This window comes from Acanthaster planci, linkage group LG13 (genome assembly GCF_054643075.1).
Source record: "Acanthaster planci isolate LZ-2023a linkage group LG13, COTS_SCS, whole genome shotgun sequence".
Lineage (NCBI taxonomy): Eukaryota > Metazoa > Echinodermata > Asteroidea > Valvatida > Acanthasteridae > Acanthaster > Acanthaster planci.
This window is the reverse complement of record NC_141789.1, coordinates 1625152-1638375: the sequence shown is the minus strand read 5'-3', so window position 1 is coordinate 1638375 and position 13224 is coordinate 1625152. Positions and strand designations below refer to the sequence as shown.

General features: G+C 42.0%; 1 protein-coding gene across 7 annotated transcripts in view; it reads left to right on the top strand.

Annotated features, from left to right (window-relative positions):
- LOC110979923 (LIM domain-binding protein 2-like) overlaps positions 1 to 13224 on the top strand; it is a 35387-nt gene that overhangs the window by 16422 nt on the left and 5741 nt on the right. For 3 of the 7 annotated variants that reach the window (XM_087145098.1, XM_087145099.1, XM_022236104.2), the window contains 7 exons: positions 2906 to 3008; positions 3140 to 3312; positions 7496 to 7618; positions 9941 to 10030; positions 10409 to 10532; positions 10979 to 11139; positions 12964 to 13062. In XM_087145098.1, the coding sequence (XP_087001224.1) occupies positions 2906 to 3008; positions 3140 to 3312; positions 7496 to 7618; positions 9941 to 10030; positions 10409 to 10532; positions 10979 to 11139; positions 12964 to 13062 (873 nt within the window). The remainder of the gene's footprint in view (positions 1 to 2905; positions 3009 to 3139; positions 3313 to 7495; positions 7619 to 9940; positions 10031 to 10408; positions 10533 to 10978; positions 11140 to 12963; positions 13063 to 13224) is intronic. The other 4 variants (XM_087145100.1, XM_022236105.2, XM_087145101.1 and 1 more) reach the window with 3 other exon arrangements.

Below are 13224 nucleotides of genomic sequence, written 5' to 3'. Positions count from 1 at the left end.
AAGGGGAATGTTAATTAAACGTGCAGTTTCCTACGTGTATTAAATCTTATCTGTGAGTGTCCCAATGCGTACCGTATCTGTGAAAGTTCATGTACATGTACGTACATGTACTGTATATATATATGTACTGGCATGTTCAGTTTGTCACATACATGCAGTGTTATGTACACTTTGTTTACAAACTTACATATGACCTGTGACCTATGATTTTGGTCAAAGTTTACTGAAGCTCGTTGGAGTAGGTTACATGTACCACAGTGCAGTACATAAAGACCATACATGTACCGGTAGGCCTACTAGATGTGCGTGTACAGTGAGAAAAGTCAGCAGGTTTCATGGAGGGGCAGCTTCAATGCATGCAGATGACATTACAGAGCCGTTGTATTTGCACATGTGCAATACGATCAGCCACCTGTTTGATTACGAGCCGTTATACAACACCTGGTATGGAACCCCTCCTCCCTCCCTCCTTCCTCGTCCAGCTCAATGCACGAATTAACTCAAGGGTCCTTGACACAGATGCAGTCTGGTTCTAGATTCAGCCGGCCCGGCGTCATTTCACAAATGCATGAGACCGTCTGAAGATGATTCTAGACCTGAGATGTGGCCAAACGCACAGTGTGTTTGCATAAAGTACTTGCGGGCACACAATACGGTCTATTTACATGTAGGTTTCAGGGGTCTCTTCATTTAAAAATTTTTGTTATCCTCATGCATAGAATTTAGTTTTGTTCGACACGTCCCTTTGACATTTTCCAGTGAGAGAGCCTGTGTTCTTTCAGAATGTACGTGTGTGTATACGCGTATATTGTACCTATAAATTTATGTACATGTACACACATGTGCATTTATACATGTAGATAGAAAACGTGCCTATTCGATTCAAAACTGCCTGAAATTCTGGTAAAAGGTCAAGTGACATGTAGCATAACACTAGATCACAATATGTGGGTACCCTGTAGCACGGGCAACTCTTTCCCACAGATGACACTGGTTGAGAGTTGCAGGTAGGCCAGAATGGCTGAAGTATACATGTACATGTACATGTACAGAATGATTTCATAAGATACCATCCCCTCCCCAAAGGACCGAACATTTTTGTGGGGGGGGGATGGGTTGGGATTTGATGATGTACATCACATCCTTCTAGCAAAGGTGATAGCCCTAACAGTCCCAAATCCTCTAATTTCAATAGGATTCTACATACACCCATGGGGGTTAGGGTTAACCCTAACAGTCCCAAATCCTCTAATTTCAATAGGATTCTACATACACCCATGGGGGTTAGGGTTAACCCTAACAGTCCCAAATCCTCTAATTTCAATAGGATTCTACATACACCCATGGGGGTTAGGTTTAACCCTAACAGTCCCAAATCCTCTAATTTCAATACATTCTGCATACACCCTAGGGCGTTAGGGTTAACCCTAACAGTCCCAAATCCTCTGATTTCAGTACGATTCTACATACACCCTAGGGCGTTAGGGTTAACATTAACAGTCCCAAATCCTCTAATTTCAATAGGATGCTACATACACCCATGGGGGTTAGGGTTGTAAAACAATGATTACAAAATCTGATCTGTAAATTTGATCTGTTCATGTAGTGAAATGTGAGATTTTTGTGATTGGTGTAGACAAGAAAAAAAACCAACATAAAGAATTCCCCCTTGGTATCTGTAATCAAAGATATATTTTCATTTCACAACTTTGCCTAAGGGTAATTTAGGTGATGTTAAATCACCCATCCGGCATTGTCAGGAATTTACAATATTCAAGGTTTTTTCCTAACTGCCAGGAATATTTTGGGTAAAATTTACAATGTATGTGCCAAACTCGTTTGACATTCTTTGCACTTGGACTTTCAAGGGGCATCATGGCCCTGGGCTTTACCCTCCTCAATCCTTCAAAATCCCCCCCAACCCCTTGGTTAACTTGTAATGGTCCGGGAAAACTCAAGATTGGTACACCTGGTTGAAAGAAGGTTGTGTTCTCGCTGAATTTGTTTTTTTTCAACTTGTCGGAGCAGGCTTAGTTACAAGCTGAGTTCTGACAAACTCATATCTGCTGTGACAGTATACAAACCATGGGTAGAGCTGTATTTAATTATTAGAATGTTGAGTTCTCATTTTCCGTATGGACAAAGTTCGACGCTGTCCTGGGCGCAGACATTTTGAATCCATGTACCTGCTTGCAGAACATTCAAAATCAGAGAGAATGCTTATCGAATTATGTACTCTGACTGCAATGCGCATCAAGTACCAATAAAATCTGATTTAAAAAGTCACAGCAAAATAATCTGAAGCGCATACGCCCGCACGTTTGCGTTGTTTGTGCAGAGCAAAATAAAACGCTCGTCTACTGATTTTGCAAATTTGTTTTTTGTGTATTGGCTTTGTTGATGTATTGTTTTAGAATACAGACATACATGTACATGTACTGTAGATATGCAAAGAGCCATACAAAAGCCGTACAAAATTTTGAGTTTTCCATAGGTTTGTGCACAAGCATTGATGCGCCAAGCAGGCATCACTTTGTACGTGAGTCAGCGCTCAGCGCTTTTTACTCATTGCACAGCTCACTTGAATCCAACATCTTATTTCTGGGTAATTCCAGAAATTAGGGGTCCAAAAGTGTGACTTTCTGTGTCCGTTATATCTGACCTTTGTTATCTGACGTGGAAATATTACTGGAATTGATTTCAAACTATTACTATTTGTTTTGCAGGTAATTGGCATTAATGCAGCTCTCTTGGAAATTAGTAAATGTGTTCTAAACTTACAAAAATCATATGTCAGATGTGACAGGGACACGAAAAAAAGTGGACTCCTAATTTCGGGACTTACCCAATCCCCATTCCAGGTATTGATTGATTTCCTATACTGCTTTGGTTTGCCTGGCCACAGGAAAGTGACAATTTATGGTGGGATGCTTTTGCGACCGAGTTTTTTGAAGATGACGCCAGTCTCACTCTCTCGTTCTGTTTAGAAGATGGTCCCAAGAAATATGGTAAGTTCACTCCACTTCTGGCCAATTTTTGGCAGACGCTTGTCTTAACCGATAATAATGCCTTGTCAGACAGTTCCCATGGTGACCGTACCGTATGGCTTCTTTTTTTTTTAATTTGGTTCCCACTGCAGCCATTGGTAGGACCCTCATCCCGCGGTACTTCCGCACGGTGTTTGAGGGCGGGGTCACCGATCTGTATTACCTCCTCAAGCACCCTAAGGAGTCGTTCCATAACACCACCATAACGCTGGACTGCGATCAGACAACCATGGTGACACACCACGGCAAACCCATGTTCACAAAGGTACATCCCCACAAAGGCTTCAATCCCCACCCCCAAAACCAGTGGATGTAGAGTTTTGCCTAGGTTTGCATTGATTACCCAGGGGCTAATTTTTTTAATCAAAAATTTCGATGTTGGTGCTTGGAAATTTATATATGTACAGTGTACTTGACCGTTAGTATTCACTTTGTTCCTCGGAGTTGCTGAACTTCACAAGTTTTTCCAGCTTTAATAAAAATTCCTCAGAAACACCCTCAGAAAAGGATTTTTCTTGCAGCAAGCCAGTTGGGTATTTTAAAAAGGCAAGGTCACATGGGAATGAAGCTTGCGTGCGAGTTGGTATATGGGTATGGTCAACATTTTCACCTACATAGGACCCATTTTCATCAGTACGCCATATTGAGTAATTATTTTTCTCCATCCGATGCTAAAAAACCCCAAATCTTCTCAGCCAGTGGATTGAAGACTCGTATTGTTGGATTCAGCCACATCTGTGAGAACACATGATCGATGCCGAGTTACATGTACGTACTCGTACCTTGTAAAACATAGCCAACGGAGCACCTCTTTTGCCTTCATTTTATACAGGTGCAGAGTAAGGAAATTCCCCAGATGTTTTCAATGACCCTCAGTGTCAGTTGTTGCGATGTGGACAGCCTGCAGTTTGTTAAAATTGTGTTTTGGGGCCTGCGTAAAAGTGAAATGTAAATGCTTAGGAAAATATGCGGACTTTTAAAGGTTGCCGGTAATGTAATTCTTAGAAGCATCCGCATGGAAAAAATAGATTAAAATACGGACTAATATTTTCTCCCAAAAGAGACAAAAAATTGTCAGATAGGGCTGCCCGCATGTGCTGGCCTGTTTGACCTCTTGAAAGGTTTGCCTAGAAAGAGCCCAAACAAAACAAAAGCAACGAAGGGCCCAAAACGTGTTTCCATGGGTACTTGGAATTAACTAGAATGAGTGGCAGTCACATTTCGGTTAAGAAAAAGCCTATTTTTTTGCGTGGATAAGTCACCGATGCACAGGTAGTTGTAGATACATGGAAAATAAATCTGTAGTCATTGAATTATCCAAACATCAATTGGAACTTTTCAGCAGAGCTTTAGCCATCCTCTCCGCACAGAAACCCTTCGCACTCTTCCAGCTACATGTCTAGCAGTACTGTACAATGCACGTGCATTCAATGCAGTATGACATTTGAGTCCATCACAAGTCCTTTCACAAGACTGGGGTGAACAACGACTCAAGGAATTGGCTTATTACTGAATGACTTGTGATGGACTCACAGGGACTTGTGATGGACTCGGCTACAACACTGACATTGAATCATTCCAAGCCTGAATTTTGTCATTTGACTTCCTGGAGAAATTTCTTAAAAAATGTAATTCCAGTGAAGTTATCATTTTGTTTTTGACAAATCCTCGGACGGTAGTTCAGGACCGTCACTTAAAGTGATTGGACAGTCAAGATGAGTGGTTTATTATCCCACTTCTTGTGACCAAAAAAAAAGGAAAGGAAAAAAAAAATTAAAATATAGCTGTGGTGCTGAAATGCCTTCCGACGTAATCAGCGTAATGCATGCTTAACTTAATATTTCTTCAATTTCTCTAAATAATCCTGTGGGAAATCTGTGTAATGCTCTGCACATCAGGAGAAAAGAGGTTCCTGGTCGATCCTGAAAGCACGTAATCGGTCATGTCGGTACTCTGTATGGCTGCCCGTTGCGTACGTGCGCAGAAGACATGCCACATAAAAAAGCCAGTATGTACGAAGACCTGATTGGAATGTCACTTTATATGGCTGGGGTGCAGAATCAGTTTTGGAAGCTTGCAGTGTCGGTGTCTTTGCTCAAAAAGGTCAGTAGGAACTTCTTTGGAAAGTGGTTTGACAATGTGATGTGTATCTTGCGAGGTTGTCAGGGTTAAAAAGTGAAACCATATGTTCTGAAGATACTTTACATCAACTCAAAAAAAGCGGCTTGGAAATTTGTTTCATTTTTTGGCTGAGGTGAGAAAAGTGCTTGTTTTTTACGTGCCAAAAGGTCAGAGCTGTAAAAAAAAAAGGATAAATTGTCAGGAGATTTTCACCGGCAGGCCTGTGCAAGCAGTACGCGCTCATCTCCCAGAGTAGGCAAATATGAACAAGCAAGGAAGAACTCGCATTAATCACATTAAATCCCTTGGAGTCCTGTTGAGTTAAGGCCGTGGGGTGGGAGGGTCACCAGAAGAAGTCGACAGCCCTCTGTGTGTAAGGAGCAAAGTTAACAGGTCTTGCAGGAGGAGGGGAATGGGTGCTTAAGGCGACTTTGTGGATTTAGAGAGCACGCTTAATTGCGTTTTCATCCATCAGTGAGTTTGACGTGCCTGCGCCTGACATGACTAGAAATTGCAGAACCGGGAATATTCCAATTTCAGATATGCCTAATCCTCCATTGCTGGTTATCTGAAACTGTTCTTAGACATTTAACAGTGATTTTCATTTCACTGTTTTGCTTTCAAGTAGTACACAGATATCAGCTATTAACCTCCCCCCCCAAAAAAAATAAGCGAGGACTTTTTGTTGAGTGAATATGATCTTCTTGTGCACATCCTTTTACTTGCCAATTTAAAATAGACTTTCTGTTATAATCCCCACCATGCAGTGCGACTTTTATATTGTTGTCCTCGTTACATGAATTGTTGTCGTCCCTAAATGTGTGGTGACAAAATTAACGAAAAAATACCAGAAAGGTACATGTGCCCAATTTACGGCTTAAAACAAAGGCACGCTCAATGAGTGTTCCTTTTGGGGGGGTTAACGAATAACGATACTTAATTGATAACTTGGTGACTCATCGAGCAGCCAATTTATCGGTTTCCACAAGGTGCATCCTGGTTATTTGGAGGGGGGGGGAGGACTTGCCTTGTACAGCCGGTTGAGAGAGATAAGGGCTGCGGACGCGGGATGTTATTCACCGCGCTCAAAAAAAAAAAAAAAAAAAAAAACCGACCCATCCTGTGTGGCATTGGAATTCAACTGTTTTCAATTTCATTCAGCGACTTATTTCATGTTTCAGACAAAAACCACTCAAGGCCAAGACTTCTGACAGTGCCCCAACCTGCAATTACAAGAGAAAAGGGAAAGAACTTATGGTACTAGGTTCTCAAGTCTTCCACACAGTAAACTCTTTCCCTACATTAAAAGCATGCTGCGGAAAAAAGGCCGAAGTAGTCACAAATCAACAGTTAGTCATCCCTGGGGTAATGCATCCCTGATCTACAAATTTGTTCATCTCTATCTTCCCTTCCCTCCTGAATTTTTTTTTTTTTGGGTAATATGTGCCAAAGAGATAACGTCAAGTACTAACCTTAAATGTACATGTACCGGTACTATAGGGGAGGGGTTCTGTATTAAGGGATCTAGTATCCTGGTATCTCCCCTTGTGCCCCATATGTAACCCCCCCCCAAAAAAGGAGACTTAATGTTTGCCCTTACCATTTGATCTCACACACATGAATTTCAAGAAACCGCAGTGGAGATGATTGATTTGTGTGTACCCTGTGAGTTTTCAGAAAGACTCGAGCTATGCTGAAGAGCTGGCACCACTGATTTTTACTTTTTTTTTTTTTCCTTCAAATGAGGAACTACGATGAGCCGTTTTTCCCAGAATAAAATTCTAGATTTGCCTCTGGAGTATATTGCCATTGTTCTAGTTCAGTCTGTATTGGGTGTTGCCATCTCAAAGACCTCTCTGTGAGTGAGGTTTACCGTACATGTACACTGTACTTGAGCTAGCAGACAGGCCCATGTTATTACTTTACCGGCAATTTGAACCTCTTTAAAGCTTGATTCGTTGTCGGAATTCCTTTTCTAAGTGAATTAATTCAAACAGAGACGCGAGTCTGAAGGATATACGCACATATCTCTGGAATGTACTTTTTTAATTTGAAGAACTTATCAGCAGGAAAGCTTGTCAGAATCCAAACTTGGAAGAATTTGGCAGAGTTAGACTGGCCTTATCACAGCACAGGCACATTTCCTGTTGTTTTTTTTTTTTTTTTGCAAGCCCAAGTTTGAAATAAAAAATGTTTGCACGTGCTTGAGTTACAGGACAACCAAGATCCTTCCAAGTTGTTCACAGTTTTAGATAAATAATTGATTCGTCTTGTTTTTCTTGCTATCTTTATAATAATATTTATTGATTGATTTGTTTTGGTGCCAGGTTTGCACGGAGGGTCGATTGGTTGTTGAGTTCACATTTGATGACCTGATGCGCATACGTTCTTGGCATTTTTTCATCCGCCAGCACAGAGAGCTCATTCCCAGAAGTGTGGTGGCGATGCAGGTATCTCACCCTGTTCTATTTGTACATTTTCTTGAATCCATTTTCAGTTTGAAAATTGTGTTACTTATTAAATCCTTGATTGAATTTACAAGTGTTACATTTTGTGGTAATACTCGGTCAATATTTGCTTACAAACAAAAGCGTCAGTAAAGGGTAACGTGTGAATGCACTCTCCCCCCCCCCCGGGAAAAGAACTGCCATTAGTTGCATGTAGGTTTCTCTCAAATTGCCTATCAGGAATTGACATGGTCTGTCAAATGAGCAGTGTAGACAGTAGGTCAGAAGAGATGCTTCATTGTAACCTTACAACTTGGACAGAGATGGTGATGTATAATATTCAGCAATGAAGTGCAAAGTTCTGGGACTCCGAACCCTCAGTATGACAAATCTTTAGTTGTTTTTTTTTTTTTTTTTTTTTTGTTCAACGAGGATCGTCCGCACTCGGCATTTACTTTGGAAGCTCTTGACGCGTGTGCATTCACCACTTGGGGAGATATCAGCGGCAATTTCTTGATTGCAGTCCATTTTGCCTTGATGAGCCTAATCCAGTAACAAGCTGGCCTTCATACATTATGTAGACATAGGGAAAGGGGGGGGAGGAGACAAGGGGAGTCGATGATCGAGAAGAGAAAGGAACTTTTTTTTCCCCCCCTGTATAACACTTACTGGAAACTGGTGAGCTTTTAGTGAGATGAGTTCGCACAATCAATGGGGCTTGCTTTCCTGTGGGTGCCGTTTTTTTTTTTTTTTTTTCTTTCCTTCTATTCTCATTTTTCTTATGCCTCTTCGTTCTCCGTTACCGCGGTAATCAAATGGAGTGATATTTGATGTACTTCTCTGCTTCCCTCAAGTCTGGGAAATCAAATCAGAGGAATTCTATTTGGGGATTAAACTGCAGTGCACAGGAGCGCAGGGATATCGACGAGAACACCCCCAAATGCACCTCTTCAGATTTGATTGATCTTGTCCCCGTACGTGAGGGGTGAAAATGGCGGGTGAATAGAGTGCAGGGATTGCCAGAAAAAGTTGTGCCACCTTGAAGATGTACCGAGTCAAGACTGGAACCAAATGCAAACTTCCTCAACTGGGTCTTGTGTGCATAGAAAGTCATTGGTTTCTTTCTCTGATGGAGAATCACAATCCTTGAGGGCACGTCTCCCGTAAAGGTGCTTAAAATACCAAAACAACCATTGATCATGATGCATTTGTTGGATTCCAGTCGTTAGGAAAAATTGGAAAAGGTTTGGGCATTGTGAATCTTTTGAACAGGTTTGAACTGACTATGAGAACCTAATATGAAAAAATCTGAGTAATTTGAGGAAATTGATTCTTTTTATAAAATAGTGATGAAAATTGTTGAATTTTAGAAGCAGTAAGCTGCAAACATGAAGCTCCTGTCAAGCTGGGGCTTTGCTTCCTTTCAAAAGTCGTTTGTCCAATGTTCCCAGGCCCCCTGTAGATTTGCATTATCTAGACAATGTCCCACAAGGCTTTTTTTCTTAACAGTATACATGTACTTGCATCTTTCACCATGTTAAATTCATTGCATTAAAGTGATTAAAGCAATTCCTGCATTGAAGCACTCTGTTAAAATACGTAAAAAAAAAAAAAATCCCCTGGTTGGGAGTGATGTAATTTGGCACAAAGTACAATACAGTCAGATCATGCCAGCTTTCTCAGTGATGAAAAAACCTCATTCCTTACATTGGGTATTAACATGGGTACAATTGGATTCTCTCTGACTTATTGGATTAAAACGTCTGTTCTTGGAGTTTAAGGTGAACAGGGAAAAAAGAGAAAGCAGGGGGGGAGGTTAACAAACATCAGTGGACCTGTAGAGTGAATGCAAGTATCGATGGAGTTCCTTGCAATCTTCCTAAGTGGTGGGCATCAAGCTAATTGACTGACCTCCCTGAATCATTCAACGTGATTAAAAAGAGATTGAAGGTGGGCCAAGTGCCTGTACTTGGGTAATGTCAATTGCAAACGGGGAAATGATCCCCCTTGTGCAATTGGGCACACAGTCCAAACCGTGGATAGTGGTGTGCCTGCTAGAATGCATTTTACTACCTCTGACAATTGGAATTTGTTGAAACTGCATATTAGGGTGTCAGCTCTGTGCTGTACCTGTTCCAATGCAGGACATATTTGAACATCCGTTTTGAGATTGGAAAACGGCGCTGAACAAATAGAGGTAAACATTATCCCTCCCAGCCTCCAAACTGGCACTACCTTTGACAAGTTAGCTAAGGTTCCGTGTTTCTTTCTTTGATTCAATCCCCATTTGTGGCCCGGTTCCATTCTGTGCTCCTTTGACGGCAGTACCATTCTCAGGACCCTGGCATGATGGAACAACTGTCCAAGAACATCACCAGACAAGGGCTGACGAACGTCACCCTCAACTATCTCAGGGTAAGTCTGTCGTTAACCCCCTTTCCCTTTCCTCCCCCACCACATCTGTCAAGATCCTGACCCCCATCCCCATTCCATCAGAGAGAAGTTACCGGTACATAGACCTTTCCAGTTTTGAACACCGGATGAATATGGATTTTCAAACTTGCTGCACAAATTTAAGCAAGATATAAATTGATCCGTTCTTTTGTCAGGTATTTCTTTTTCATCGGTCTGTTGCTGACACCTTTTCCCTCCGTGTGTGAATTTTGAAAGAAAAAAAAAAAAGAAATTTGTTCAAGGCCAATCCTGTCTGTGCACGTTTTCAAATTTGCTGCTTATATCTGCTGAGTCTGATGTTCAGGTTTGTTGGGTTGGTTGGTTTGTCTGTGCCTCCAGCTGTGTGTGATCCTGGAGCCCATGCAGGAGCTGATGTCGCGTCACAAGGCCTACAACCTCAATCCCAGGGACTGTCTGAAAGCGACCCTCTTCCAGAAATGGCAGCGAATGGTTGCACCTCCCGGTACGTACATAAGGTAGACACTCAGATAAAATGGCATTGGCAAAAACTGTTGCATTCCTCACCAGATCTTTCTAAACTTGGACAAGTTCCAGATGAGGTTTGTTGGGTTGGGCATATATGTAATTTTAATGGAATGTTAAGCAATGCTGATCATTTTACGGGGAGCTTGAATTTCTCCTTTCACTTCTCTTAATCAAAATAGTGCCGTCCTGTCATTGGCCAGATTTGGTTTTTTTTAAATGTGAGATGCCTCTTCCAAACATTTCCCGGGGAGTTGGGGGCATTTAGAGTTCTGCAAGTACATTGATTGACTGATTTTTTATACCCACACACCAGTAGATTCCGTCGACAGTTCACTTACCAATGAAGAACATAAAAAAAATTGTGACACGGAATGGATCACGTTTGGCACTTGACCGAGAGTTTGTTTCTACCTTCATTTCTAGCCGAAACGAACAGAACACAACCGAAGCGTCGGAAGCGTAAATCTTCCACCAGCTTGCCTGCAGGGGGCGGCAGCATGCCCAACAACATGTCGGGCGGGTCCAAGAAGAAATCCTCTCCTGGCAGTTACAGCATGTCCACAACGCCGGAAGGTGTGCCCACGGTAAGTACCCAACCTGCCCCCTCCCCCGATGGCTCCACACACCCCCCCACCACCACTCCACCACCCTCCCCACTCCATCTGAAACAAACGTATGAAGTATTCAAAATGTTGATTTAAAAATGAGGTTTTCTTTCTGCGTTATTTTCCAGCATTGTAGACTTTGATCATTGGAAAAAGTGCACCCAGGGGTACATTTTGAATACAAGTATCTTCAGTTTATCATGTTGCATTTGTTTGGCCACGACATGTTGAGTTGTAGGTTTCGTAACACATGCCTGGGAAATATGTTACTCGTGTTCTGCCATCTTGTGGCAGCACTGGCCGCATAATCTTGGTCTGGTTCCCTTTCAACTAGTGAACGGTGTCATTGAAATAGACACACCATACCCGTACATGTACATCAGGAATCCTGTCCATCACCAAACCCCTCCACGGACGCTCAAGATACACGCCTCTGAAAAATGTACATGTATAGTACAACTGTAACTTTTTTCCAAGATATTATTCGTGCACCCTACTTTTTAAAAAATCATTTTGCTCATGTGGCCCAGATTTCATTTGAAAAACAAATTGTCCAGATGTACTTTTCGATCAGCCTTAATATCCCTTGGGAGACCTTTTTGAATCCTGCTCCATTTCCCCTCTTGTGAGCTTCTGGGTGTTAGAATAGTCATCACCGGTGACATAACGTACCTACCATTTGATACGAGGAATACATTGTAGGAATATTGGTCCTCTATCCACATCTATAGGCAACATACCTATGGTAGTTCACTGGTCCCCATACACCCCGGATACAGCAGTGATTGCATTGAAGTTACATGTACTCAAGCATGCTTCAGTGTGAGGAATGCACTGATTAGTAAAAACCACTGGTAACCCACACCGCCTAGCCTCTGCATGGACTAACAAGCATGTCCGACTAGCTTGATCTAACCACTGATTATCCCGATCTTGCCCCTGGTAAAATCATATTTTATTTGTCGAACTGTTTTTGTTTATTTTCCCAAATGGGCTTGTGTCAATAGGACTAAGGCGTTTCATTGCAAATTTGGAGGCCGAGCCTTTGCCTCAAAGCAAGGTCCTTTCAACAAGAACATCCACAATGTCACAGCTGTGGATGTGGAAAAGTTCTGGAGATATGCAGTTGTCTCTCGTTTGTCGTTTGAATGTCAACACTCTCGTCTGTGTTTGAAAGAGGAATTTTTCCCCGTGTTTACACCAAGTCCTCGATTCATTCATTCATTTTTTTGCATGCTCCATCCACCATCCTAGAGATGACACTTTTTCGTCAGTTTTAAAAAACTGATGTATGAATATTCAAGTTCTGGAAGAAAAAAAGTTAGAAGAAAATTTCTAGCAAGGCACTTTCAAACTTTCTTCTCTTGCACTCCAGAGATACAGATGCCTCATTTTGTGAAGACATTTGAAGCGAATGCTCCTTAGACCCACAATTCCATAGCTCAAAACCAGCTATTTCTGGCATTGATCTTCATTGGTAATTTGCCGTGATATTTCTGTTTTTCGAGGAAAAAACTGTTCATTCTTTAAAAGTGGACTTGCATTGTTGACAGGGAGATACATACCCAGTACAAACAGAGCACAAGAAGTTAGACATGTTGTTTACCCCGACCGCTAAGAAATTTAGCTTCCTGGGACTCTCCGTAGGAAGTAAATTTCTCACTTTCATCCCTGACTTCCCCCTCCATCACCGACGGCGACAAACCATCTCAGGGCTCTCTCTTTTTGTTTGTTTTTTCCTCCTCCCCCCCCCCCGTTCCTCCTTCTTTTCCTTCGAATGCTTTCTTTGTTTCCCTCCTGTAGCGTAACGGGCCGGCGGGCCGACACAAGAGCAAACGTAATCGTCCGACTTCACCTCAGCCCGTTCCCATGCCACCTTGGATTCATGAGTCCGTCTCGGAGGTAGCCAATCTCACCACCTCTCTCTCTCTCTGTCTCTCTCTCTCTTTGCCTCGTTCTGTCCCAGAGCCTGACGGCCAGCAAACAATTTTGAAAAAGTTACCGGAAGAGAAAAAAAAACGACTTGTTCCTCCAGATTTTGGTTGTCTTTTTCATTGTTGTTGC